We start from the raw sequence: 26,207 nt of genomic DNA on the forward strand, positions 1-26,207 counted from the left end.
TAAAATAAGTAGTAAATATCTTGTCAGCAGGAAGAAGAAACCTGATTTTTATCGTTCAAATTGTTTCCTTTGGGAAACAAAATTTACTTGCAGCTAGTTTAACAAATACGTATAAAATTTGTTCAGCAAAGTCATAGAGAAAATTGATTATTGCTGAGATGATATTTTTCTATTTCTTGTTAGTTTTTAACAGAGTTGAAGGAAGCTGCAATTTGTTCAACGTGGAGTGCCAAGAAACAGGAGCATTTCTTACTTTGGTAAAAACGGAATAAGAGATAAGTCTGTGAATATTTTTAAAGGATCTCGCTTGTCATAATTCAAGCGCTAGTGGGATCAACGGTGATCTGCAGGATCTGTTTTTGGTTGCTGATGAGAGCAACGGAACGGTTTCAAATGACTGTGCTCTCTCCACCCTTCAGCTTCTGGAATACTCAAAATGCTTTGGAAACTTTAATGATGATTTTTCAGGTTGAAAAATTCCCATATTTCGACGTTATCTTGATATCTGTCTAGCAAATTACACCGCGTACGTGGTTGAATCTATTTCCGTCGAACAAACTGATTTGATATCCAAGCGAATCGAAGACATCTTCTGTGAACCAAGACTGTCCATCAGAATGGAAAGGGTTGCGCGATCATTGGAAATCCCGAGCTTTTACGGGAAAACGTCTTTTTCTGCTCCAGATGTACCGATTCAGCTTGAAGGTAGTTTTTTTCAGTAAGCTTTCATTTTACTAAGGTAACATAAAGGGGGAGAAAAACTCGGCTCATACATCGAAGCGTCAATCAAAAACGAAACTGATGATGGTCTTTTCAGGAGGGATCGGAATTTTTGACTAAAAGTTTTTAAAGAACAGTTTTTCATCCATGATTTTCAGTAGAGAACTAGTCGACTGCAACGTCACTTCTGAGGCGACAACAGGAAGGGTTTGGAGGAGTGCTCTTTTAAGTGTGATACGCTCATCATAAATCCTTGAAAAAGTGGAAGTTCTCCAAAATGGCACGATAACAGATGATGGTCTGAAACTTGGAGGCATTTCCTTGTCCCCCGTCTCGTTTAAATTCAGGCGATTTTCAACGAAAATAAATCTTGCAACTGCTCTACATGTCGAGGAAACGTTGAAAAAATAGCATTACAAACAATGTCAAATAATCAGCGAAAGTTAAACTCTGCAATAATTGTAATTGAAAAATATTTTTTTTAAACTCAAAAGTGCACAATTTTATGGAGAAGCATTCAAGATACATTAACAACTACAACTACAACAACGACTTCGACAACGACAACAACTACAACAACGACTACAACAACGACTACAACAACGACTACGACAACGACTACAACTACAACTACAACTACAACTACAACTACAACAACGACTACGACTACGACTACGACAACGACAACTACTACAACTAAAGCATGCGCAAGTGATCCATGCTCTGGAATCAATAACTGTCAGACCATCGTTAATGGCTGCGAAATAAGTCCTGTTAGAAATAATCTAATTGCGACTGTGGGCGCCGCTTATAACTACAAATTCTCAGCTGAAGTATATTGTGATCACAGTATGCCACTTGATAGCTGGAAGCAAATAATTCACGTCACTGGTGGCAGCGACGAAGGCTCTGCTGGGGATCGAACATTTGCTCTGTGGCGAGAATGGAATCAGAATGGGATTCATATCGCTGTCAATGACCCAAACGGTCATTTGTATGCAAAATCCAATTTTGCTTCATGTAATGATGGCTCTTGGAATACCTACTCCGTTGAAGTCAGACAAGTTGAGGGCTCACCCTCGACACTGAAATATGTAGTCAGCGTTGACGGTACTCAAATCGATCAAGGCACTTATGATTCAAGCGGAGCATTAACTACAGGCAATCTGCAAGTTTTTATCTCTGATGATTGGTACGACCCTGCAACCGCTTTCTTGACCCGTAATTTCTTGTATCAAACTTTTGATGATTTACCAATGTGCGCTACTGATCCATGCGAAGGTCTTGCGACCTGTCAAACAATTATTAACGGCTGCGACATAGCGCCCATCAAGAACACTCAGCTCGCCACTGTCAGTGCTGCGCTCAACTATAAGGTATCAGCAGATGTTCTCTGCAATAACACCGCTGGTGATACTGAATGGAGGAACATTATTCTTTTGACAAGTGACGCAGTCTCTGAACATCACAATGCTGGCAACCGACAATTTGCATTATTCGATACACCGACGGATGGTCAAATACAGATCAATGCTAATGATGCAAGTGGATATTTAAACCGGGCGAATCTTTATCCAAGCTGCACCAATGGTCAATGGAACACATATTCAGTCGAAGTAAGACAACTTGAAAATTGTTCATCGACACTGCGATACGTAGTAAGCATTGATGGTACTCAGATCGCCGAAGGCACTTACGAAGCGAGCGCAGCTTACAGCACAGGAAATCTTCATGCCATGGTATCTGATGGTTTCCACGAGTCTGCATCTCAAACTAGCGTTAGAAATTTCTTCTATCAAACCTTCGAAGACATAACCGCGACTGATCCATGTGATGGTCAAACAAACTGTGTCACTATCGTCAATAGTTGCGCAGTAGCACCCGTTCTTAATACTCAAGTGGCGACTGTAACTGCGGCTTTGAATTACAAGACCTCGGCTGAAATTTACTGTGATCACAGCATGGCACTGGACGGATTTTATAAAAATATTCTGCACATCACTGGTGGTAATAGTAATGGTAATCCAGGCATGGGGAACAAATATCCACAGCCAAAGGATGGTAGAAAAAGATTTAGTTTGTACCCCTTTACGAGGCGATAGAACATTTGCCCTTACGCGTAATCCGAACGATCATGGTTTACATTTTGCTGTCAATGATGGAAATGGTGATTCTAATGAGAAAGTCAACTACGTATATTGCACCCATGGAACTTGGAGCAACTATTCTGTTGAAGTCGGAGAAGTTTCAGGCTCTCCATCAACGCTCAAATATGTTGTCAGCGTTGACGGAGCCCAAATCGACGAGGGCACGTACGACCAAAGCGGAGCGTTGAGTACCGGCAATCTTCAAGTATTTATGTCTAGTAGTTGGAGTCCATCTGCTACGGCCTTCTTAGTTCGTAATTTCTTTTACCAAACGTTTCCCCCCATGTGCGCGACTGATCCATGTAGTGGACTAACGAGCTGTAATACGATTGTCAATGGCTGCGAAGTAGCCCCTGTTCTAAATACTCAAGTTGCAACTGTAACCGCGGCTTTGAATTACAAGACCTCGGCTGATATTTACTGTGATCATAGCATGGCACTTGAAGGAACTAGTTTAAATATTCTACAAATCACTGCTGGTAATATTTATGGTAATCCAGGCAAGAGAAACAAAAATACTCAAACTAAAGCAAAGATGTTATTTAAATATTGAATTTGTATCCCTATACTAGGCGATCGAACTTTTGCTCTTTTTCGAAACCCATACGATCACGGACTCTTTTTTGGTGTTAATGACCCAAACGGTCCATATAATGAAAAAGGCAATTACGTTTACTGCACCGATGGCTCTTGGAACAATTATGCGGTTGAAGTCGGGCAAGTTTCAGGTTCACCATCGACGCTGAAATACATTGTCAGCGTTGACGGAGCTCAAATCGACGAGGGCACGTACGACTCAAGTGGAGCGTTGAGTTCTGGTGATCTTCAAGTGTTCATTTCTGCTAATTGGTATCCATCAGCTACTGCCTTTTTGGTCCGCAATTTTGTTTACCAGACATGCACTGACCCCTGTATTGGACTCGCTAACTGCAACACTATCGTCAACAGCTGTGAAGTGGTACCCGTAAGGAACACTCTCAAGACGACTGTGAGCGCTGCTCTGAGCTATAAGGCTCGGGTCTCGAAAATATTCATTATATAATATAATATAATTTATATTTATTAATTTTTATTCAGTATTGACCCCTGAACAAGGTTTCAGTGAATATTCTCTGCACTGCGAATTCAAATGGAGCTTGGAAAAGTATTGTTCATCTCACAAGCAGCCAAACGGGTGCAGTTGTCCCTGGAAACCGACAGTTTTCGGTATATAAAACTCCTTGGAATGGGTATTTAGAAGTCAGTGCTAGTGATCCGGGTCCTAATGGTTACAATTATCGTGGCGCTTATAATCAACAATGCACAATCGGCGAATGGAACACATACGCGGTCAAAATCAGCGAAGTCGATAGTTCAACGCTCAAATATGTAATCACCTTTGATGGGAATTCATCTAAAGAGGGAACATACGACTCAAGCTTAGCTTATAGCACCGGGAACCTGTATGCTTATGTTTCTGAAGATTTGACTGATGCTGATTCCGAAACACTCGTGCGAAATTTCTTTTATCAAATTTGCAGTGATCCGTGCGCTGGCCAAGCTGACTGCAGTACTTTTGTTGACAGTTGCGAAGTATTACCTGTAAGAAACACTCAAAAAGCGACCGTAAGCGCTGCATTAAACTACAAGGCTCGGGTCACAGAAATATCCTTGATATCTGATTTATAAAATAGTATTTCATCACCCTTCAAAAAGGTATCAGTGGACATTCTTTGCGCGGAGAATACGGACGACACGTCTCACAAAGGAATAGTCCATCTCACAAGCACTCTAACAGATAACGCGAATCCTGGAAACCGGCAGTTTACTATTCTGGCTTCTCCTTCAAATGGAATCCTTACCATCCAAGTCAACGATCCAAGTGGTTACATGAGCCGAGCTTCATATGATCAATCATGCACGATCGGAGAATGGAACACGTATTCAGTCGAAGTCAGACAAGTCGATGGTTCACCAGCAACGCTTAAATATGTCGTGAGTTTTGATGGAAATTCAGTTTCCGAGGGCACTTACGATGCAAGCGCAGCCCATAGCTCCGGTGATTTGTATGCGCTTGTTTCTGGTGATCTCTTCCCTGCTTCTCAGAACAGTGTCAGAAATTTTTTCTACCAAACATTTGAAGATATTCCTATGTGCGCGACGGATCCATGCAGTGGTCTTCAAAACTGTAATTCTTTTGTCGATGGCTGCGAAATAACGCCAGTTATAAATACCTTGAAAGCTACTGTAAGTGCTGCTCTCAACTACAAGCCCTGGGTCCCAAAATAAGTATCACAGATAAATTATCTCAAATTATTTGAAATCCTCTCTCATAAATCTTTGTTATAGTGAGTCCAATTTTCAATTCAACAATGAAGACCCATTGAAAAAGGTCTCAGTAGATATTCTCTGCACTGAGAATTCGAATGGAGCGTGGAAAAGTATAATTCATCTAACAAGTGACCAAACCGATGCAGTCGTCCCTGGAAACCGACAGTTTTCGATCTTTAAAACTCCTTGGAATGGGTATTTAGAAGTGAGTGCTAGTGATCCGGGGCCGAATGGCTACAATTATCGTGGCGCTTATAATCAACAATGCACGATCGGCGAATGGAACACATACGCGGTTGAAGTCAGCCAAGTCGATGGATCTCCATCAACACTCAAATATGTAATGACATTTGATGGAACTTCAGCTAAAGAAGGCACCTACGATGCAAGCCTCGCTTATAGTGCTGGGCCTCTCTATGCCTATGTCTCGAAAGACATAACTGAAGCTGATTCAGAAACCTCCGTCCGAAATTTCTACTACCAAACCTTCAGTGACACGGCTTGATTTCTCTCTTTTCACGAGTAAAAATTCCATTGTCTAAGTCTGCACGCGTCTTGTTAAAAATAAATAAAACCGTTTGATAGTTACAATACAGCGAATTTATGTGATGCTATGTAAAGAAACGGCTCTTACTTAAATAAAAAAAAAGATTTCTTTTTGATTTTCTGTTCAAAATTTATGATGAAAGTGACATCTCACCCGCAAGAACTTACGAGGAGGAGTATTGAAGAATGGCTCGAAATTTTTAAAAGTAAATTGAAAAGAGAAACGAGCAGAAATGATCTTGACAGGCTAATTTTATCTGTGGAGAGAATTGATTTTAAAAACGAAGATTCTGCTGATTGGACAGAGGTCACTTTTGAAGATGGAAAGGGGAAAATAACATTTGAAAGTGAAAGAAAAATCGCTCAAGAAACATGGCGTTGGACATCCGTCCAGCAAAAAATTCTCGTCGCGAATCCTTATTTGCAGAATAGAACAATCAAGCGATCAGAATTGAAAGAAGAAAAGGGGAAATGGACTCTCGCCCCTTCATTACAAGATAATCTTATTTCGGCAGGAGGAGAAGCGGTTGTCATTTGGCAGAAATTTGGGAAATTGGAAGTTGCTGTTCGTGTTCACGTATTTGATCCCGCACTTTTTACTGAAAACAAAAAAGAACTCATATTTAAAATTCATCTTTCGAAAGGTACGAATACACGAATCGATTTTCTATAAGAACAGCTGGTTTTAGATTATTGCGTTGCTAAAAATCGTGAAACAGACGACTCAAATGTTATTCCAGTTCATCAAAACGTCATTAAAAATTTCGCCAATATTCAAATATTTTCAAGCGAAGATAAAAACGACGAGGATTGTTTTGGCTGGATAACCATCATGGAAAAATGTGATTCTGATTTGAGGTCTAAACTAAAGGCTGGAAATTTGAATTTAGAAGAAAGAAAGAAAATAATTTTGGAGTTAAATAACGCGCTCAATTACTTAGCTGACGTTGGAATAATTCACTTTGACGAAAAGCCTGAAAATATTCTTCTTAAAAACGGGGAAGCAAAATTGATTGACTTTGGAATTGTTCGAGTACTAACAGACAGAAAGAGTTATCGCCAAATGGGTTACGGATTGTCAGGAACAAAGTACAAAACGGAAGACTATCTCTGTATGCGTTGATTTCTATTCCTTTTGAAAAATTAAACATAGATGCTGGATCTCCAGCGTTTTCTGGATGTCCTCAATTGTGTGGCAACCAGGGAGGAGATGCTTCTAGCAGTCACGTGTTCCTTCTTTGCGAGTGGAAAACCGCTTGGAGTCTTCTTTTCAATCCGATCGAACAGGGTCAACGAGAAAGAATTAAAGAAAAGTTGAAGGTCAGTTTAGTTTCTCAACCATAATTTCGAAATTTTTTTCCAAAGAACTTCAATGCTGACTGGTTAACGAACAGAATTCCCGATGATGAACAAATTCGAGGAGTCACAAAAGTCATTTCCCTCGAAACAGCTACGTTAGACCATTGCCTCGACGATCCTAATTTGACAAAATCGTGCGTAATGGCGAATTTGAAGCAACGAATGAGTCGGTTCCCAAACAAGAATTTTGTAAATGTGACTAAAAATGTTGTTGACCAAACTGACAGCGAGCTTTGCGTGCCTCTTTCTATCAGTATTCTTCTACGATGGGCAATAAAAAATGACTTGAAAATGAGCGATGACATAATGGCTAAATATTTTTCTCTCGAAAGCATCTTCACAACTCTGACAATGTTGATTTATCCACGAAGTATTGCCGGCTTCAATCTTAATCCGAAAAAAGAAGAGCAAGATTTTCAAGAAAACGATGTTGATATGCTTCTCAAACGACTGAAATACGAAACCTTCTTGAATGAAAGTGGATGGACAATAATTAAATCACTTGGATACATGGCAAAAATGGAAGATATTGAAGGATCATTCGACTATAAGCAAGGTATCTTCGGTAAGCCTCAGTAAACTTTATTTCTTCTTCTAGTTCTTCTCCACCAAAACTTCATTTTTACTCGCCCTCTTACTGTTACTTGCGCTTATCTCAACCCAAACGGTAGTATTGACTTCCACCAAATGATCCTAGATAGGATCGAAAACGACGAGTACATCCTACAAAACACTCTGATCTCCCATTCCTCTTCTCAAATTCGAATACCGCTCGATAGGCGGTACTACGCGACTTACGAAATGATGGAAGACTGCTACAGCTGTTTCAATGATTTTGTCTACTACGGACAAAACAACGAGTTTCAAACATTAGCGAACGAACAAATCAACAACATGGAAGAAAAAAGATGGCATCTTCTTCCACAAGCCTACGAAATTACCCTTGCTTCTTAAAATGCCTCTTTATTTGATACCAAACTAAATTTCGTACAATTTCTGCGGAATTTTTTCTCTTTGTTTTAAAACTATCGCTGAACTTAACCATCAAGGGGATAAAAACACGAAATAGAAATAAAATACTGATGAAGATCCATGGAGCTTTGAGTTTGCGACTCTTTTGTCTCAAATTTCAGTCGCGGTCAATATATATTCAAACTTTTCTCAGAGCCACTATCAGAGAAAATCACTATGAAGGTAGTTCGTAAACTTGTCAACGTTGTTTATCGATGTTTAGTTTTTTCTTCTGATAATTGGAGCTTACGCGTCGCACGAATACACAACTAGCTATTACACATCCGGCTATTACACAACATCAGATTATTACACGACAACAACAACAACAACAACATCAACAACAACAGTTAGATTCAAGGGATATGCAATAACATCTCCAAAATTTAAATTTGCAAAGCTTCACTTAGTTCGGCAATTGTCGGTCCCGGCGCTAGGCAGAACAATTTTCTAAATATGGCCTTGATTAAATTATTGCATCCAAAATTTGAACAACAACGTCCCTTCATCTCGATTGCGGAGGAAAAATCACATCAACGCAGACGATAACTTCTCCTTTCTTTCCGTCGAATTATCCCGACTCAGCGCGCTGTGAATGGCAAATCGACCTTGATTCTAGCTTCGAAATCGTTCCAACAGTATTCGAAGTTGAGGTACCTTTGGAGCAAGGTCATGAATATTTCAAAGAGACTATTGGTGACTGCCCTTTTGACAACGTCTGTGTGACTACCGACGGCGTTGAACAATGCTTCTGCGGATCAAACACCAATTCAACCGTTGATATGAACGCTAGAAGGAAAAAGATGCCAGTTAATCTCGAAGATCCCCGTGGAGAAGTCGTGAAGATGCCTCACAGCAGTGAGGGTTTTCCGGGAAGGATGATAATATGAAATCACTCGAATTTTCTTCAAATTTTCGAAAGAATGCCTTTAGTAAATTCATCCGTCATTAGATGTCTTTTCTCGTCAGAAGTGGATCCGCTATTTTGAGATTCGACTCGGATATTGATATCACCTTTTCTGGCTTCAGTTTCGAAATTATCCCCTTCTCTCCACAATCGTTTATGAACGAAATTCAAGAAGAAATCAAGGTAACGCAGTGTTTTTTTCTAATAAAAACAGCGAGTTTAGAGGATAGTCAGCCTTCTGTCTGGACAAAAATTCAAGGAATAGGTTTAATTTATTTCAATTTATATTAGCAGGAAAAGTTCGTGCTTATATCAAACTCATTGAAAGAGAATATTTACCAACAAAATGGAACGAGTGATGAGAAAATTTCAACTGTCAAGCCTCGAAAGTGTTTGCTTTGAAGAAAATGGCTTTACATCTAAGCAACCGATCGATGTTGGCCTTGATTCCGAGGACCTCTGCGACAAGAACATCCAAGTTAATGAGGCAATCAACAGCCTTGCTGCAAACTATGCATGCGATGGACGAGGAAAACTCTTTCGGAGAATAACACGATCTGCCAGAAAAACGAGAAATTATTTCATCAATATAAATTATTTGAAATTTAACATTGATTGTTCTATCACCGAATAAATTGTCCTCGAATAAAATATTTTGTCTTCCATGAGCGGCGCTTCCATCAACCGCGTCTTCGCCCGAGGTGGCGCTCTCACGGATTGAGTCTTCCGCTGAAGAGTCCTCCGCCCGCTTTCCTCGAATGAAGAATCTCCCCATTTCGCAGATGCGAGAAAAGTGTGAAAATCAACGATTTCAAAGTCAGAAATGATTTTTCTTTCTTTTTCAAAAATAAAAAAACGAGATTTTATGATGGAAGAAGAAGCGATGAAAGTTAATTTCAAAAACTGTGAAATAATGCTGTTAACAATATAATTTTAAAGGACTAATTTTAAATTTGTATAAGTAGAAAATTATGATTTTGAAGTATTCCTGTCAAAATTGCGTTAAAATGATGCTAGACTTCGATAAATCTTTGTGTTAAAGCGATTCGGCTAAATATATTCCGTCGGAAGAATCATTTTCTCTCGCATAAGAGATGATTTTAGATCAGGAAAATGTCTCCAAATCGAGACGTTCTTGAGCTGTGGCGACGACTTCGGCAAGAGTCTCTCTTCGTCTCTTCGGAGCGCGAGAGTCTCGGCAAGCTGCACAACGATTTGAAAGCAGACCACTACAAGCTTCTGCAGCAACTGTACAGAACTCGGCGGCTGCAGTCGAACCACTACGTCGCGGAAACCGGCGGAGATTTAGGAGAATGTTTTTCTATCGACAACAGATTGCAAGTCGCGGAATTCTGCGAAATGCCGTTTCAAGAAGCAGAAATGATAGCGCCGTTTTTGAAGAGTTTAAAGGACAATCCCACACTCGTCGCGGCTTGTCTTGTTTACGGCGAGAAAATGCAGCTAGAATCTGCGACGGGCTTTAATTCCTTGTTGGAAACTGTTGTGCTTTCTTTGTACGGGCAATCGTGTGCTACTCAGGAAAAGGGTTCAAATGGAAGGAGAGATTTTATTAATTTAGTTTTTTGTACATTAGAAATGAAAATTTGTCAATCAGAAATCAGAATTATCGTAGTTTTCGACTTCCGTATTGCGAGCCCTGCTTCAGAATCATTCCGCGTTGCTAGAATTCATCCAGTGTCTGATGCTTCACCAAATCGGCGCGACAAACCGACCAAGGGACGTTTTGAAACGCGGCGCCTTCATTACTACTTATCGACTCCTTGTCGAGGCTCTTCCTGAATCGCGTCTATTCCTCACCGCCGCGCTTTACCAACCCATCGTTCAAGTTCTGCTGGACGAAGGGCCCCCGCTCGAGATTAATGCCGACAAAGTTTGTGATTATTTCTCACCTAGAGAGCTTCAGCTGCGCTTTGGTCAGCGAGGAAGCGAACCCTTCAAGCAGAAAGTCGCCGAGTTCTGTAAAAACACACAGGAAATGTTGTCATTTCAAAGCGCAAATGAAAACTGAAATTCTAATTAATCACTTGGCTAGGCAACTCTTGCAGAAATCCGGGTTAGAATTCTTCTTTTTTATTAATTTGGAATAAAATAACCTCAATTTTTGCCAACATAAATTCCAGCAACGCCTAGACGACCACGTCAAACGCTTCAGCGCTGCGATCGAGCAGTCCCTTGCTTGTTTCCCAAGCGCGATCGCGTACGTTATCGCTCGCTCTTACAATATCGTTTCTGACGGCGGAATGTGTCCTCCCGACGAGGCGCGAACTCTGGCCGCCGATTTGCTTCTTCAGGACTTCATATGCCTCGCAATCGTCAATCCAGAGCGATACGGAGTCACTGGAGATTTGCCGATTACCGAGACAGCGCGAATCAATTTAATCCAAATCGCTCAAAAATTGCAGAAAGCGGTCATCTCGGGTGGTGTCCGTCACTCGGGCGGATTCCTGACAAGAATGGTGGAAGAAATCCTCACACTTGATTCTGGCGAGCCTAGTACTCAAGCGAATATTACCTTCGAAGATAGAGCTGTCTTGTGCACAAGAAAAGAGCTGGAAAGACTGATTATGTTCATGCGACAAGTGGAGATTTCAGAAGTTCAAGGAGTGGATCGAGTTTCTTTGGGAGGAATCAATCAATTGGTCAAGAATTTTAAAATGACTTCTCCAGCGACCCAGGAAAGGGTTTTCACGAATGATTTTGCTACAAGTAGCAATAGAAGATTAAAAATTAGCAAACATGGCTTGTTTTAGCACAAGTTGTTTTCAGTTCAGTTGTTTTCTTTCAGATACCTTTTTACTCTCTTTAAAATTTCCAAGCTATTGAAGATTTTGAGTAATTTTCCTTTCCAAAACCTTTAAAAGTCACCTCTTGGTTCTCCAATGGTGAGTAAATCTCCACCGCCGAAGTTCGCCGAAAAAGCGATGAGCTTCATCGACAAAATGGACAACAAAGTCAAGCAGCTGCAGCAAGAAGGAATCAAGGGACTTGACAAACTAAGAATCGACGATGAGCCGGAAAAGAAACAAGAAACTCGTGAAATTGTGTTCATTATCAACCTTCCCGGAACAGACGAAGAATTCAAAATCTTGTCGGAACAGGACATCGTCACTCAGAGCGAATTGCTAGACGACGATCGCGCTTCGCTTGATGATGATGGGGTAAGCCGCGGTAGTAAGGTTAGTTTTAGCCCAGCACAGAAGCAAAATAATCAACAAATAATCACATTTATTTCTATTCGTTTTAATCGATAAAAAACCTGACTGATTCAGAGCAATTATTCCGTTGAAGATGATCGAACAAGTTCAAGCTCTGTTTCGGATCATTTATCCTCGCTTCATGGCTCTGCTGGCGCTCCAGTTGAAGTTGATAGACTTCAGGACGAAACAGACTCGATCGCTGAATCCAACCCTCATTCGAATAGGGATGAAACTCTACAGGTAATTTGAATTATTTTCTCTTTGCAAACAATCTCAATTTTCTACCCGGTTTTTATTCTAGGCTCTCGACGAAAAAATGCCAACAAATCGCGAAAGTATCGAAGATCGAATGCGCAAATTCGAGCTTGGAGTCCGTTTTGACATTGGCAACGACCGAGGCGACACTCGATCGGATTGTTGGTCCACTGATGTTGCTGCTAGTGAGCACTCGGAGCCCTTGACGGAAGCAGATTATGCTTCGCGGCTGGAGGAAATCGCGGAAGATCCATCCGAAGAACTGAGAGTTCCACCAGAAGATTCGCGATCGGATATTTGGAGCGTTGAGTGTCTTGTGCCTAGTTCAGGGTTACTTATTGATATGTGAGCAGTTTTTTTTCTAAACTAAAGATCTTTCATCATTTTGAATTTATCATCCCTTCTTTTTTGTAACGCTTTGGACAGTGATAACGAGGACGAGGAAGGTCCACATTCTCCGCCGGCCGAGGATGTGGTGCGATCACGCGCCTCCACTCCCGGATTGAGCTACACGGCCGAATCCATCTCTAGCGCTTGCTCCGACTCGGGTCAGAAGCCAGAAGGGGCGGGAGATTACGCCTCCTCCAATGATCTAAACGACAATCGTAGTGACGATGGAAGGGGCCAAAACAGATCGCCAAGGCCGTCTGTTCTTCAAAACACAGAAGGTATTTATCAATTATAAATTAAAAAAAGATAATTGCTGTTTGACGAATTTCAATAAGGATTTCTGAGTGAAATCCTTACCCCCCTTTTTTATTGGCTCATTGGAAAGAGCGTAAAAAGTTATCTTAGATTCACCCAAAAAAGATGAAATTTCGCTCGAAATGACGTCATGGCACGTGACCAAAGTTCCAAAAGTACCAAAACTTTGGACGCTCCGCATTTTCGATCAACTTTAGCTATCAGGGCGTGTGATAGTGGAAAATGATAGTCGCGACGAGAGCTAGGTGTGCATCTAGGTTTCATCCCTTCAAAAAAAAAAATTCAACCCTTTATCACTAGTACCTGGTTTTCATAAAAGGGATGAGATTTTCCTCGAGGGATGAAACCTAAATGCACACCAAGATCTCGATCAGACGATCATTTTCATGTATTGCATGTCAGGTTAGCTTAAGCGACATTAAAATGGTAAGCGTCCAAAGTTTGGTACTTTCGTAACTTCCGTCACGTGCTATGGCGTCATAAGTTCGAAAATTCGCCAATCTTTCCGACTCACTTAGGGTAATTTTTTACGCTCTTTCAAATGAGCTAATAAAAAAGGGGGGTAAGGATTTCACTCAGAAATCCTTATTGAAATTCGTCTTTTTAGCTTGGCGGGCTCAACAAGCCGCCCTTTCACAAACAACTGGAGAACGCATTTCTCCAACAGAAAATCAATCGGACGACTCTTCAAAACCAGCGAAAATCGGAAATCGGCGCTCCTTCGGCATCAAAAACTTCCGAAAAGGCAATAATGTGATGAAACCGAAGCCGTCGATTCCGAACAAGTTGCTTCCCTCGGCGCTCAGGAAAAATTCGAATTCAGCGCCGCTCACGCCTCCCGCGCTGGCAACGACGAGCACTTCTGCTCCTGGCGATCCGGGCAATTTTTCGGCTTTTGACGTTATGGCCAAGTATCAACAAATGAACAAGAAACAAGACGAACCAGCGACTGGAAATTTAATTGATATTGAAGCACCCGTTACGCCAACGCCACCACTGGAAAGGAGGGATGAAAAGACGAAGAAAGAGAGTATAGGTACGTGTATTGCCAATTCTGGTTCTATTACCTCTTTTTTGTAGACGAGAAACAGGCCCGACTGGAAGATGTCCGCCGAAAGCTCCGATATGTGCTCTCCGCTGCTGACCCAGTGGACGCTTCGCCAATGATGCCCACAACTCGGACAACTTCGCAACATGAAAAACTCTTGGAACTTTTACGAGCTCAGGCGTACGAGGCGCTCGCCATTCAGGATCGAAATACTGCTGCCCAATTACAAGTTCGATTGTCGAAACCATTCTTGACTTTTATTTGTGTTTAGGAAACTGTTAGAGCTGTTGAACAATTATCTCAAAAACAAACGAAGCAAGTGCTTGACTTATTATGGAAAGAATACAATCGAAGATCAGATTACGTCCGATATCTCGTCAGAGCCAGGCAAAAGTTGCTTGGAGCTCTTGCTCACATAAGGGTTAGTATTTCACTCTTCTTCCATTTCTATCGAAAATTCTAGCGAATGTCGCGATCAGGAGAAAGAGCTCAAGAAAGCGGTCGACAGCATTTCTTATCAGTTGCGGCTTCGATTTTGTTGAAAAAGAAGTCGGACTCTGTTCAAGCTTTCGTTGGCCATTTCAATAGGCAACAGACGATGGATGACAAGGCCACTTTGGTCAACAAATTACTACAGTTCTTGTTCGGACAGGTGATTCTCAAATTTCTGGAGTCGGGTTCGTAGCAATCTACTTTAGATCCAGCAAGAGCCAGAATGGAAACATACGAATCACGACGAATTAGAAGAGATCCAAGCGGCCGTCCATCGCAGCCTTCTGACCAGACACAACATTTATCACCTGATTATTTACCCCAACAGAGAAATCGACATTGAACGCGATCGGGTACGCCTTTCTTTTCTTTCCAAGTTTCAATTCTAAAATAGGTTTTCACGCATCATATCGAGCAAATTTCGGCGAAAATCACGACCGACCACCCAAAACTTCAAATTCCAAAGAAATATTGCCGAGAAAGTCCGTGGCCGAGTGCTCAAGAAGAAGCACGTCTGATCTCAGTTTACCGGACGCCGGCGGAAAAAATGATGCAAACTACTCGTCTATGCAAGGTAGCACCTGGGAAATCTATTTTCATTCATTTTTCTTTCAGGCAATTTTGAATTTACTGAAATTATCGAACCCGTCAAACGTTCCTGGTGCAGATGATCTGGTTCCAGTTCTGGTTTATGTAATTATTAAAGCCAATCCTCCTGCTCTCTTGTCGATGATTCAATATGTTGAAACTTTTGTACCGGTAAGCAATTGAACTGTCTAATGAGGAGCCCACAATCCAATTTAGACTGGTGCCGGAGAAGACTCGTTTTACTGGATGCAGTTTACCGCCGCATGCAAATTCATCCAAACTATTGAGCCGTAAACAAAGAAAACCGCACCCTTTTCCTTCACGTTCACCCCCTTTTCTCCACAACTGAAAAATATAACTACTGTCCTCACTCTTGACTTTTCACCTTTTCTTTCTACTATTCAAGAATTGCAAATGCTTCTTCTCTCATTTTTACATACTATTGGTGGCTCTCTTTCCCCCTCTTATTCTTTTTTATTATTTATAAGTTTTGAAATTTTACGTTTGCCGATATAGTTCAGTTTCAGAAACAATCTTTCATAACAACCAAAAATGTCTCTTTCTTCAATGTCATACTCAATTCAAATTTCAGAAAAAACGCCGAAATTATTCGAAAAAAAATTATCATTTCATTAAAATCTTCAGTATGACAATCGCCTCATCGGATCAACGCTTAAATCTGCTGCCACAATAAATAGAAAAAAATATAAACTAAAATGTCGAAAAATATTGAGCATCAGCAGTTGAAGCTCGAAGCTCGAAAGAAGATCCGAAACATTGAAAATGACATCAAGGTGGGTTATTTTTGAGCTCAATTTTGGGAGTAAGAGACCTCAAGTAGAGTCTTAAATCTCATTTTCAGTCGGAGAAAATGGAGATGCAGTCGCTCATCGACCAGGGCCGTTTAATAACCGTTCCGTCTCCGCCTGCCAACGAGCAAGCTCCCTCTCAAGCAGCCGGGAAACAAGAACAAAAAACCCAAATTCCTTCGAAACCCGAGAAACTCTACGTTATCAAAGTCGAGCCGCAACGACCAGCGCCGCGAACAATCGCCATCGAAGAAAAACCACCGGCGAAACGAGTGAAGTTAGAAGCGAAAACGGAAAAGAAGATCAAAATCGAAAATGGGGAGGGCTTCGATCCAACTGGAAGCGTTCCTCCGCCGAGTACTCCAACTCTTGGCCGCCCGCCGAAGACGAAAAAGGCAAAAGAATTGAAAGCAGCGCAAGTTTCAAAAGTTCAAAATCGAAAACTCCCAAAGTGTTTGGAACCGAAACGGCGAAAAACACACTGGGATTATCTTCTGGACGAGGTGAAGTGGATGGCTACGGATTTCTACCAAGAACGGCGTTGGAAGAAAGAAGCGGCGAAGTTTTTCGCTGAAGCCTGTTGCGAAGAATTGAAGCGACGAAAAAACTTGAAAATCGAAGAAATTAACTGGCGAAAGCGAAATGCTGCGGCTGTTAGCGAAATTGTTCGCCAGTGGTGGAATTCTTTAGGCGCGCTTTCTGAGTATCGCAATATTCTGATGAGCAAGAAAAACGAGGAAAAGAAGCTAAATCTTCGGCCTCTGACGCCAGACACAGCGGATGATAGCTGCTTCGAGCAGACGAATCACAAATCAGAAATCGAGCTATTGGAAGAAGACGCTAAAACTCCCCTGCACATGATTTGCGATTTGGACAAACTCTACCCGGACGTAAAAGTCAAAAGATCGGACCTTCCCAAAATCGCAGAAAAAGACCTTCGCGAAGCAGATCAGCTCAAGCAGCGAATTCAAGAGCTTCAAACAATCAAAAACATCGAGCACAACTTTCGCTTTGACATTGAACTAGCCCACTACCAGCTTCAAGGGATCAAGTGGATGATCAATTCAAGAACGTTGGGTCTTCCGTGTCACCTCGCAGATGAAAAGGGCCTCGCTAAGAGAACACAGATCATCGTATACCTCCAGAACTCGGTTGGCACTTCCCTCCTCGTCGTTCAAAACCAGGATTTGTTTTATTGGCTGGCTCAGTTGAGTCACAAGTGCCCCGATTTCAAGTACTGCATGCACGATGGAAATGTCGCCAATGTTTTATCTGACGTCGATTTGGTTATCACAACCTACGAGATCGCCTCCAAATCGGAGTTTTTGCTCTCGACGAGGTGGAACTCCCTGGTTTTCGACAATGTTCCATCATCAAAAGATATTGATAGTCGCGCTTTGGCGACGTTGAAATTGATTTCCGCGAACCACAAAGTCGCCGTCACTCACACAAAGCCAACATCTAACGAGGCAAATTCCAACTCCAACTCGCTTAAAAACGAAAGTATCGTTTCGATCCTCCTCTTTCCCGATTGTCTCGTTTCGTCCAGACAACTGGGAAATTTTACCTTTGCCAGGTCGCAAGCAAACGTTCCCGACAAAGATCGACCAAGAAATACGATTTACAAGACGGTCAAATGTGCCATGAAAAAGCGCCAGAAAATTCTTTACGAGGACATGTTGATTCAATCGAAAGAAGATCTGGATTCCCAAGACCTTGATCGAGTCATGAGCGCTGTTAAACGACTTCTTCGAGTTTGCAACCATGCCGATTTCCGAAAACTTCCAAAAACCAAACAAGTCCAAATAAATCGCGAAACCAGTTGCAAGCCAGTTCATTCTCTTCTTTCTCAGTTGTGCTTTGTCAAATCTTCTCGAGGAATTTTCGAGAGTGAGCCCGCCAATCTTCTGAATCGAAATTCTCGTGTTGAGAAATCCCGATTGAAGGAGTTGAAGAGTGAGATAATGAAAGAACCCATGGAGAAAGCTGATGATAAAAATCAGCAGCAGAAAACTGAAATCAAGGAGGAAAAAACAATCAAGTCCGAGCCTGAGGATGAATTCCAAATCGAGTCTGACAAGCCAGAGCCTAAGATTTTCTTCCCAAACAACGATTTCTCCGGGCAGAATAGCATTTACGAAGATACGATTTCCTCTTGTCGCATAAAATTCAATGAACATTCTTCTTCCCGACGAGGCGCGCTAGAATTCTCCAATCGATTGAAAAATCGGAAAAGATCGCCCTGGGCTCTTTCAAGCACTTTGAAAGGAATTTCTAGCGTTGTTTCAAATGTGCCTGTGAAATATAGAAGGGTCGAGCTTTACCCCCGAATATTTGTAAATAATGAAACTCCGAACAAACTTCTTGCTTATGAAAATGCTAAAATGCAATTTTTCTGTTCCACAAAACTCGAAAATTTGGCGATTATGATGGAGCGCCATCAGAAATTGATTAAAAAAGCTGATAATGCGGAAAAGAAAAGACCAATGAAGACGATGATTTGTGTCCGATCGGAAGAAAGCGCTGATCTTGTCAGATCTTTCTTCCTCCTCAAGCTCAAAGTCGAATCTGTTTACATTTCTCCACATGCGACCAAAGAGGAGAAAAACCGTCTTATCCATCAATTCAACTTTTCGAAAACGATGAAACTTCTTTTATTCAACACTCGCGCAGGGCATCTACCACTCCCACCGATCGGAATTGAAAATATTTATTTTTATGAGGATGAAATTTTACCCGCTGCTAGACAGATTTTCGATGAAGATACTGTTTGGCGAATCAATCCAAAGGAATGGTGAAATGATGATTCGTAAATTGATAAATTTAGCTTTTTATTAGTTTTCAATATTAAATTTATTCACCAAAACATAGATGGTGATCCGAATGGTTGCAAAAGACACTGTAGAAGAGCGAATCTGTACGTTTAGTCCGAAAATTTACGGACAGACGATTCAAGGCGTCCATGCGCTTCTGACAAGCGTCGTTCCAATAGACATGAATCCTCTGAAAGATCGACGAAGAGCTTCCGCCCTTCCGTGGCAGTTGAAACTTTGTAATAAAGAAGAGCTTTCAATCGCGGAGAAACTGATGAATCTCCCACCAACAGAAGAAGAAGATGACGAAGAGAATATGGAAACGGACGCCGATTGTCTTTCTCTTTCGGAAACGATTTTCTCGGACGATGAAGATCAAATTCTATCAGAGCTAACGTCCATCGAGAAGTTTGCGTTGAGACAAATAGATTACGACAATAATTTGAGCAGTAGGAAGACTGAATCAGTTGTATCGCCAGCTCCTAATTTGAACAGCTTCTTCGATCCGCTTGAAAGTGTAAATTTCAAAGAAGATGATTTGTTTATTTCTTCTGAATTTCTCGAGGCAACCCTTGTTGATCGAAAACAAGAGTTGATTCCAGTTTGGGCTCCGCCAACCCCACCGAGGGAGTCGACCATGGATTCATCGTACGGCAACGTAAACAATATCAATGCTGTTCACTACCGCACGGAGCTCTGGGAAAGCGCTTACGAATCGAAGCCAATGGCCCTGTCGGTTTCGAAGACGCGTCCAATCTTGTCGCCTCTTCCCAAAGCGGAACACGAACTTCCTCTCAGCTTCTTCCACAGAAACACGAAGGCCATCATGAACCACAGGAAGCAGCTCAAGAACGAGCCAAAAACCCAACACGTCCAGACCCAATTTTCAAACCATCCTTGGCTCATCGATCATGAATTGACGCTCGCGATGGCTGTTGAAGATTTTTGCCGAAATTCGAATGTCCCTGTCAATTGGGAAGAAGTCGCCAGTATTATCAACACTTACTCGAGCTCGTATCATTCTCCTTCAAGTGCGAAACAGCATTATGAAAATGAAATAATCCCCCGCGAAGAAGGAAAACCAGCGATTGTTCCAGGCCAGAAAGTTCCGAAAGTGTCCAAAAAAGCTCAACTTCTTGGTTCTGATAGAAAAGCTGGACAGAAAATGAGGAGTAAAACTGCGCAAATGTACCTACAAGACAACAACTCCTCTATGTCGAAGCATTTCAAGACGATTTTTAATGATCTTCTCGATGTGACAATAAAGAAAGACGAGCGCCACCGTGATATCAACCAAGTGATTTTGAAGCCAATTCCCAAGCTTGAAAGAACAAGGGAAGATAAAGACGGAAACTATCCGGACAAAGAAGGTCACCGGTCGATCATAAAGGGATACGGAATCAATCCTGATGCCTGCTTGACGCCTCTTGAAATCATCAAAAAGTACAAACACAGAGGACTGCCTCAGGAACTCAACAACGCCAGAGCAGGTGTTCATCCCTTGGCGACGCCTATGGGCACGCCAAGAACGCCCTCTAGTCCGAGCTCGAATAGACCAATTAAGAATCAATGGCATCCTCCCGGAACACAGCCTCAGCAAATGCCAAGCCATGTTCAAGTTCGACAAAAGCAGCCGAACGCGAGAAAAAGGCCTGGATCAGAGTCGATGGGTGGGCCCGGGCAAAAGATTTTCTATCAAGGTGGCATGCAACAAGTCCAACGCTACACATCCCCTCAAGAAGTTCATCCAAGAAAGGTCAATTCGCCAAGACCAGGGCACCATGTTCAGCATAGAGCACAAGTTCCGCCAAATCAGCAATTCGTTATCCAAAATGGAAAGCCCATTCAGGTATTTTTCTCGTTGTCGAAAAAGTATTAATCTGATTAGATCAATACTGGCTCAAGTGGTATTCAAATTCAATCGCCTGTTAATCAACATCCGATTAAAACCGAATATGTTCCGCAGGTGGCGATTTCTGGCGCGAATCAGGGAATTCAGCTCGTGAAAACCGTCGTCAATCCCAAGGTAAGTCTTCCTTGATTTTAATGAAAATATCGTCCCATTTCAGCAAGAACCACCAGATAGTCACGAGCAGGGTCAAAATCAGTCCGTGGTGATATCTACTGTCGAGCAACAAGTTAACGATCAGCCGCAGATGATTTACGTCCAGAGCAATGAAGGCAACAAAATAACTCTGAAGCCGTTGGCCAGTCATCAAGGCCGTCAAAGTGAGACAATTTTTATTAATCAATCCTAATTTTTTTAGTTATTCAAATCCCCCAACCAAATGCCCAGTACATTTCTATCAATCAGCACGGGAAAGTCATCGGTTCTCAAGGCGGTCCACCGAAATTGTACATCAAGAACTCCGGTGCTTCTGGTAAGAACGAAAAATACACCGATTTCGTTAACGAAAAAACGTAGGAACTCCGCATCAAGTAGTCTTACAGCCAGATGGCTCCCAACAACTCGTTATTCCGTCGAATATGATTCCCCAACAGCGACTGCTCGTCCAAACGTCGACAGGAAATATCATTCCTCAAGGAAACAAAATCTTCATTCAACAAACTGGAAACATTAACCAACCAATAATTCTCAATCAGGTTATTTTTTTTGAATTTTTATCTTATCTCTTTCTTAGGGTCAACAAATCATAACGAACAACGGTCAAATTCTAACACTCCAGCCCCAGCAAGGAAAGGGAGGTCGAATGTTCGTAACGCAGCAGCCACAGCAACGAGTGATGGTCCAGCAAGCCCCACGCGGCGGGAACGCGCGCGCAAATCAACCCCAGCAAGTGATGATGGCTAATTCTAGCAAAAATATTGTACAAGTTCAACAGCAGCCCATTCAACAGTCAGTAAGTCAGGTCAGCTATCTTCGTCAAGTAGGAGCGTTTCTTTTCATGATTACTTTATTGCTTCTTTATATAAAAGCTTTTTAGATAATCAATCCCATCGGGGGGCAAACGATTCAAACAACCATTCAACCCAATCAGCCCGCACTGCCCGCTTCTGCCGAGACAAATGTGAGGCCAATTAATCAGCGAAATTAATCCCTAGCAATGTGTTTCCTTTCAGATCACTCTTCAAACTACACAGGCGCAATTTGATCGATCAAACTCGAGTAGCTCCCAACTGGCAAGTGGGACCAGTACTGCGCCAGCAACACCCACCAATTTCGAGCCTGCGCCTAATAATGTTTCTCAGGCAAAATGATCCTTTTCAACTTTTGTTTCAAAGTCATTCATTTCCCCTTGTTCCTTCTCAAAAATTATTCTGAATCCTTAATTTCTTGACTGACAACTTAAAAAACATGTAACCTATTCTTCGACTTTCTCTAACCATTATTACAGTAGAATGGAGGACTTACACGACAAAGTAAATATAGACAGCAAGAGTACTGTCAAAAGAAGAGTCGAGCAAAATTTGACAGATCAACCTCCACGGAAGTTTCCGAGAACGAAAGTTGATCATGTTAGTGGGTAGAATTACTTGCTCTTCATCTGTTCTCTTCTATGTCTTCACTAAATGTTCTTATTGAAAAATCTCGCTAAAGAGTTTTGGACTTAATCAGAATGGATAGTGATGAGGAAATCGAAATTGAAGAAATTGAGATTGGAGAGCGACTTGTCCCCGAATCAGACGAAAATGGTATAAAAGGAGTTTTCCGGCAAATTTTGACATTGATTAAGACAACGCAATTGAAGACCAAGAACCAGCAGTTGAAGAAGTGCAACCTGCGAAGACATTCCGGCGCGGTTGTAATCAAAATCTTAATTCGAAGCGAGCGCAGCTCCAAGCGCGTCGGGCCGAGCTCAATTACTCGCTCGATCACCAAATGAAACTGTTGCGCGGTGCGGAGAATCTCTACCGCGCCACGGGCAACACGAAAGTCAAATCCACCGTCTCCCTCGAGCTTAGCTTCGTCGAGGCCGCTGTCGAGATTTTGAAGGACGAAATTGTCGAAATCAATGGAACGCTCAATGTTTACCAGAGCGTATCAGAGACTATTTCCATGCCGATGATTCCCTTGGGATTGAAGGAGACGAAACCTATCGACTTTACTAATGTGCTTAATGACTTTATGTTTGGGTTGATAACCATCATCTTTATAAAAACAGACCGTTATAGTCCGTAATTTTTGAAATAAAAGTATTGAAAATCAACTCTTTGCAGTCTTGAGCACTATTCGGACGAAGGGTCTAAATATGAACCGGAAATTGCCGAGCTGAACTCGCTGCGCGAAGGAACTCAAACCCCAACTCGCGACGAGGAAGGCATTGACCTGTTGTTTGAGTATTACAATCAACTTTACTTTATCGACAATCGATTTTTTCCACCGTCGCGTCCATTAGGTTTGTATTATCTGCGTTTACGCGCTCCAAAAACGCTAAATTAAAGGGATTTACTTGGCTTGGTTTGATTCACTTACGGGCATCCCGAGTATCCAGCGGAATTGCGCTTTTGAGAAAGGTAAGTTCAGAGAGATTGAATTTATTGAGCACTTTCTCTTTTGTCGTTCAGCATGCGTTCTATTCAATATCGGAGCTCTTTATACTCAACTTGGATCGCGACTGTCCAGGAAAGGAAATCGCTCTTAGAAAGAAAGAACTGTACTTTGAGATTTAATCTTGAAATCAAGGAAGAGTTTCGATTTCAAATGAAAAGAACTAAACGAGACGGAATTGAAGAAGCGATTGAAACTTTTCAACGAGCAGCAGGAGCATTTAATTACATTCGTCTGAATTTTTCAAATGCTCCGACGGCTGATATGAGCGCATCGTTCTTGAATGGAATCGTCAATCTTATGCTTGCGCAGGTGACTGATCACATTTCTATTGTCGATTCGAAAGAAGTGTATAGGCACAAGAGGGCATTTTCGAAAAGAAAATGCTTGGCGGACTGCACGAAGCTACAGTCGAAAAACTCATCGCCACATCGTCGGAAGCTTCCAAGGTCTCGGAAAAGTACAAGCTCGTTACAAGCGTAATGACCTCCGACACGCAATATGTCAAATACTTGCCATCAACATGGAACTCTGTCGTGCAAATTAAAGCCTGCCATTATCGAGCATTGAGTCACTACTTCTGCGCGATGTCGCTCATACATGAGGTAAATATACGTACATGGATTAAGGGTGTCTATTGGGATAAATCCATAGCTCAATGGCCAGATTGTTCGAATGCGCTCTAATGCCATTTTTATTATTAAGGAGTTTCACCAAATACGCGAGCCATCGGGCCTCTACAATGGCTTCTACTGTTCTGAATTTCCGCCAGATTATCCGAAAATAGAAGAAATGGTCAGAACAAAAAAGCTGCGCCGCGGACTGGCGCGCGCCCATCTCAGCCTCGCCCTCAGCGTTCACGAAGTAAGACTATCATAGGCAACTAATAGGATAATTATGTCAGAGCTCGCTCCAAATCCAGCGATGCTGCGCCGGGTTGAAGAAAGTTGGATCGTTACTGGGCCAGTTTTTGAATCACTCAAAGAGAAGGAACGCGGTGGAACGAGGGCTAAATGAATACTTTATTTTTTCCAAGTTAACCTTTAGTAGGGTCTGCAAATGTCATAAGTATTTGGGTTTGCAGACCCTAGTCATCTGCGGTTAATAAATAAAAAACCTGTGTATTAAACCGCTTTTCGCAGAACTCAAGAATTGATGCGCACACTTGAAATGGACGAGTTCGTCGGAATGCCGCCCGACATCTCCCCGAAATCAGATACAGAGGCGGAAATCGTCGCCCCTAACTTCACACGCGTCAAGGTCTTGGACATATTCAGACGGCTTGGACCGATGTCCATCTTTTCTGCGAGAAATCGATTTTCCGCGCCACGAGTTATCAAAATCAACAGGTATTTGAATACAGTAGCGCATTGTGAAAAAGTCGATCGAAATCAAAGTCTTTCTTGATCGAAAGGAAGAGTTTTTATAGCTTTTTCTGATCAGAGAAAACTTCTTGAAATCAAGGAAGAGTATATCTTCGCTGCTGAGTTCGGAAATCCTTGTAGACACCTGAGTCAGAGTACTGAAAGAGCTCTAGGCGGTCTTTGATCAAAACCATTTCAGAAATCTCAATCCGTTTTCTACATAAGTTGCAGACCCCAGCTAAACTGAAGTTTATCTGAATATGGCAAAGAAGCCTTCTTTGAGCAAATGCCAATTATTATTTCAGAAGTTCGAACGGATTCGGCTTCACCGTCCGTGGCGATGCGCCGGTGCTCGTCGCCAACGTAGAAGGTAATGAGCGCACAGTGAGAAAAATGTTTTCTGACGTTAATTAGCCGATGGAAAGGCAAATCGGGCCGGACTAAGAGAAGGCGACGTTGTCACCAAAGTGAACAAAAAAGATGTCAAATGGGCGAGACACTCCGATGTCGTAGATATGCTCCAATGCGACAAATTAGAGATTGAAATTGTCACTGTCCAGGTATGCAACGCGGCATTATTAATACTCCCTACAGAATAGGAAACAAAGGAAAAAAATAGATATTAAAATAGAGTTCAGCCAGAGACATACGCGACTTGTTTAACCTTTTTGGTCTCGTTTGTGATCATTTTAAGCCAAAGAGATCGGAATTTTCTTTTTCTGGTCCAACCAAAATGCTTCAACTTTTATAAAACTTTTCAATATTTCTTCTCCTGACTCTGAAATCAAGGGTGTCGACCTGGCTCCACAAGCAACAACAGGGCATGGACAACATCACCATCATCACCACCACCACGAGCGCCAAAAGTCCCACCCTCACCAACACCATCACGGCGCGAAGGGGCAGAAAGTCAATCGCAAGAAATCGTTCTTCGGCAGCTTTGGCCGAAAAAATCGCCCGACCCAATTCTCCAATGGGACGAACCCATATGGCCAGACCATATACTAATTTATCAACAATTCTTTCTTGGAATTATAAAAGTGTCAGTCGATCCTTGACGCGCCCATATGAAAAATTACACGCAAAAATCGAAGCCTAATGATTTTTTTTCTTATTTCACTCGTTTATGATGCGAAAAACAACTCAACCTACTGTTCTCTGTTTTCAACAAATTCTGTACTATCAATTATCAATTGTGCCTTTTTACCTAGATTTTAAACCCAACCTGCTTCCGAAAATGTTCCTTTGCCTAACAAACACTGCTTCAGTTCTTCGAAAACTACTGTTACTCTTGTCTACTGTTTCTGAATCCAACTTTCTACTGTACTTCTTTCTTTAAAACCCCCTTTCATTCATAATTCTATTTAACCTCAAGTTCAGCAAAGGGGGCAGAAATCACTTAATT

At 41.9% G+C, this 26,207-nt stretch overlaps 5 protein-coding genes across 6 annotated transcripts in view; all 5 read left to right on the plus strand.

Annotated features, from left to right (window-relative positions):
• LOC145702030 (GTPase-activating protein and VPS9 domain-containing protein 1-like) overlaps positions 1-15,836 on the plus strand; it is a 93,101-nt gene extending 77,265 nt beyond the window's left edge. The window contains exons 2-16 of the mRNA XM_081779240.1: positions 10,105-10,528; positions 10,656-11,014; positions 11,142-11,702; positions 11,883-12,197; positions 12,291-12,458; positions 12,520-12,786; positions 12,889-13,141; positions 13,786-14,214; positions 14,259-14,455; positions 14,498-14,647; positions 14,690-14,878; positions 14,925-15,071; positions 15,113-15,292; positions 15,334-15,477; positions 15,523-15,836. Coding sequence (XP_081635366.1) covers positions 10,114-10,528; positions 10,656-11,014; positions 11,142-11,702; positions 11,883-12,197; positions 12,291-12,458; positions 12,520-12,786; positions 12,889-13,141; positions 13,786-14,214; positions 14,259-14,455; positions 14,498-14,647; positions 14,690-14,878; positions 14,925-15,071; positions 15,113-15,292; positions 15,334-15,477; positions 15,523-15,600 — 3,852 coding nt within the window. The 5' untranslated portion in view covers positions 10,105-10,113 and the 3' untranslated portion in view covers positions 15,601-15,836. The remainder of the gene's footprint in view (positions 1-10,104; positions 10,529-10,655; positions 11,015-11,141; positions 11,703-11,882; positions 12,198-12,290; positions 12,459-12,519; positions 12,787-12,888; positions 13,142-13,785; positions 14,215-14,258; positions 14,456-14,497; positions 14,648-14,689; positions 14,879-14,924; positions 15,072-15,112; positions 15,293-15,333; positions 15,478-15,522) is intronic.
• A 122-nt stretch (positions 15,837-15,958) lies between these two features.
• Positions 15,959-18,913, plus strand: LOC145702031 (uncharacterized). Its single transcript, XM_081779241.1, has 2 exons — positions 15,959-16,100; positions 16,169-18,913. The coding sequence occupies exons 1-2, from the start codon at positions 16,023-16,025 to the stop codon at positions 18,911-18,913; spliced, it is 2,823 nt and encodes a 940-aa protein (XP_081635367.1). The 5' UTR covers positions 15,959-16,022.
• A 69-nt stretch (positions 18,914-18,982) lies between these two features.
• LOC145703656 (uncharacterized) lies at positions 18,983-22,254 on the plus strand. Of its 2 annotated transcripts, none has more exons than XM_081781041.1 (8): positions 18,983-20,777; positions 20,817-20,954; positions 20,998-21,157; positions 21,196-21,309; positions 21,354-21,532; positions 21,571-21,798; positions 21,874-21,957; positions 22,010-22,254. In XM_081781041.1, exons 1-8 carry the CDS (start codon positions 18,987-18,989, stop codon positions 22,145-22,147), a joined length of 2,832 nt encoding a protein of 943 aa, XP_081637167.1. In that variant the 5' UTR covers positions 18,983-18,986; the 3' UTR covers positions 22,148-22,254. The 2 variants fall into 2 exon arrangements, with proteins under 2 accessions (XP_081637167.1, XP_081637168.1); XM_081781042.1 differs by having other exon boundaries at positions 20,895-20,954.
• Positions 22,255-22,506: 252 nt separating this feature from the next.
• Positions 22,507-23,532, plus strand: LOC145702032 (rhophilin-2-like). The gene is made up of 5 exons (XM_081779243.1): positions 22,507-22,582; positions 22,624-23,065; positions 23,108-23,286; positions 23,333-23,404; positions 23,456-23,532. The coding sequence occupies exons 1-5, from the start codon at positions 22,507-22,509 to the stop codon at positions 23,530-23,532; spliced, it is 846 nt and encodes a 281-aa protein (XP_081635369.1).
• Positions 23,533-23,583: 51 nt separating this feature from the next.
• On the plus strand, positions 23,584-26,186 carry LOC145705532 (rhophilin-2-B-like). Its single transcript, XM_081783010.1, has 8 exons — positions 23,584-23,750; positions 23,795-24,043; positions 24,144-24,302; positions 24,343-24,426; positions 24,579-24,787; positions 25,108-25,172; positions 25,217-25,362; positions 25,592-26,186. Exons 1-8 carry the CDS (start codon positions 23,592-23,594, stop codon positions 25,808-25,810), a joined length of 1,290 nt encoding a protein of 429 aa, XP_081639136.1. The 5' UTR covers positions 23,584-23,591; the 3' UTR covers positions 25,811-26,186.
• The last annotated feature ends 21 nt before the right edge of the window (positions 26,187-26,207 follow it).

Source organism: Oikopleura dioica, chromosome PAR (genome assembly GCF_907165135.1).
Source record: "Oikopleura dioica chromosome PAR, OKI2018_I68_1.0, whole genome shotgun sequence".
NCBI lineage: Eukaryota > Metazoa > Chordata > Appendicularia > Copelata > Oikopleuridae > Oikopleura > Oikopleura dioica.

Excerpts from the sequence above, each read along its gene's own strand:
- LOC145702031 (XM_081779241.1), top strand. The coding sequence starts at position 16,023 with ATGTCGAAAAATATTGAGCATCAGCAGTTGAAGCTCGAAGCTCGAAAG. Across the intron at positions 16,101-16,168 it reads ACATTGAAAATGACATCAAG|TCGGAGAAAATGGAGATGCA; the intron begins GTGGGTTATTTT and ends TCTCATTTTCAG.
- LOC145703656 (XM_081781041.1), top strand. The coding sequence starts at position 18,987 with ATGGTGATCCGAATGGTTGCAAAAGACACTGTAGAAGAGCGAATCTGT. Across the intron at positions 21,158-21,195 it reads CAGTCATCAAGGCCGTCAAA|TTATTCAAATCCCCCAACCA; the intron begins GTGAGACAATTT and ends TAATTTTTTTAG. Across the intron at positions 21,533-21,570 it reads AACCAATAATTCTCAATCAG|GGTCAACAAATCATAACGAA; the intron begins GTTATTTTTTTT and ends TCTCTTTCTTAG.
- LOC145705532 (XM_081783010.1), top strand. The coding sequence starts at position 23,592 with ATGAAAAGAACTAAACGAGACGGAATTGAAGAAGCGATTGAAACTTTT. Across the intron at positions 23,751-23,794 it reads TCAATCTTATGCTTGCGCAG|GCACAAGAGGGCATTTTCGA; the intron begins GTGACTGATCAC and ends AGAAGTGTATAG. Across the intron at positions 24,788-25,107 it reads CGAGTTATCAAAATCAACAG|AAGTTCGAACGGATTCGGCT; the intron begins GTATTTGAATAC and ends TTATTATTTCAG.
- LOC145702032 (XM_081779243.1), top strand. The coding sequence starts at position 22,507 with ATGGATAGTGATGAGGAAATCGAAATTGAAGAAATTGAGATTGGAGAG. Across the intron at positions 23,066-23,107 it reads AAAACAGACCGTTATAGTCC|TCTTGAGCACTATTCGGACG; the intron begins GTAATTTTTGAA and ends AACTCTTTGCAG. Across the intron at positions 23,287-23,332 it reads TCCACCGTCGCGTCCATTAG|GGATTTACTTGGCTTGGTTT; the intron begins GTTTGTATTATC and ends GCTAAATTAAAG.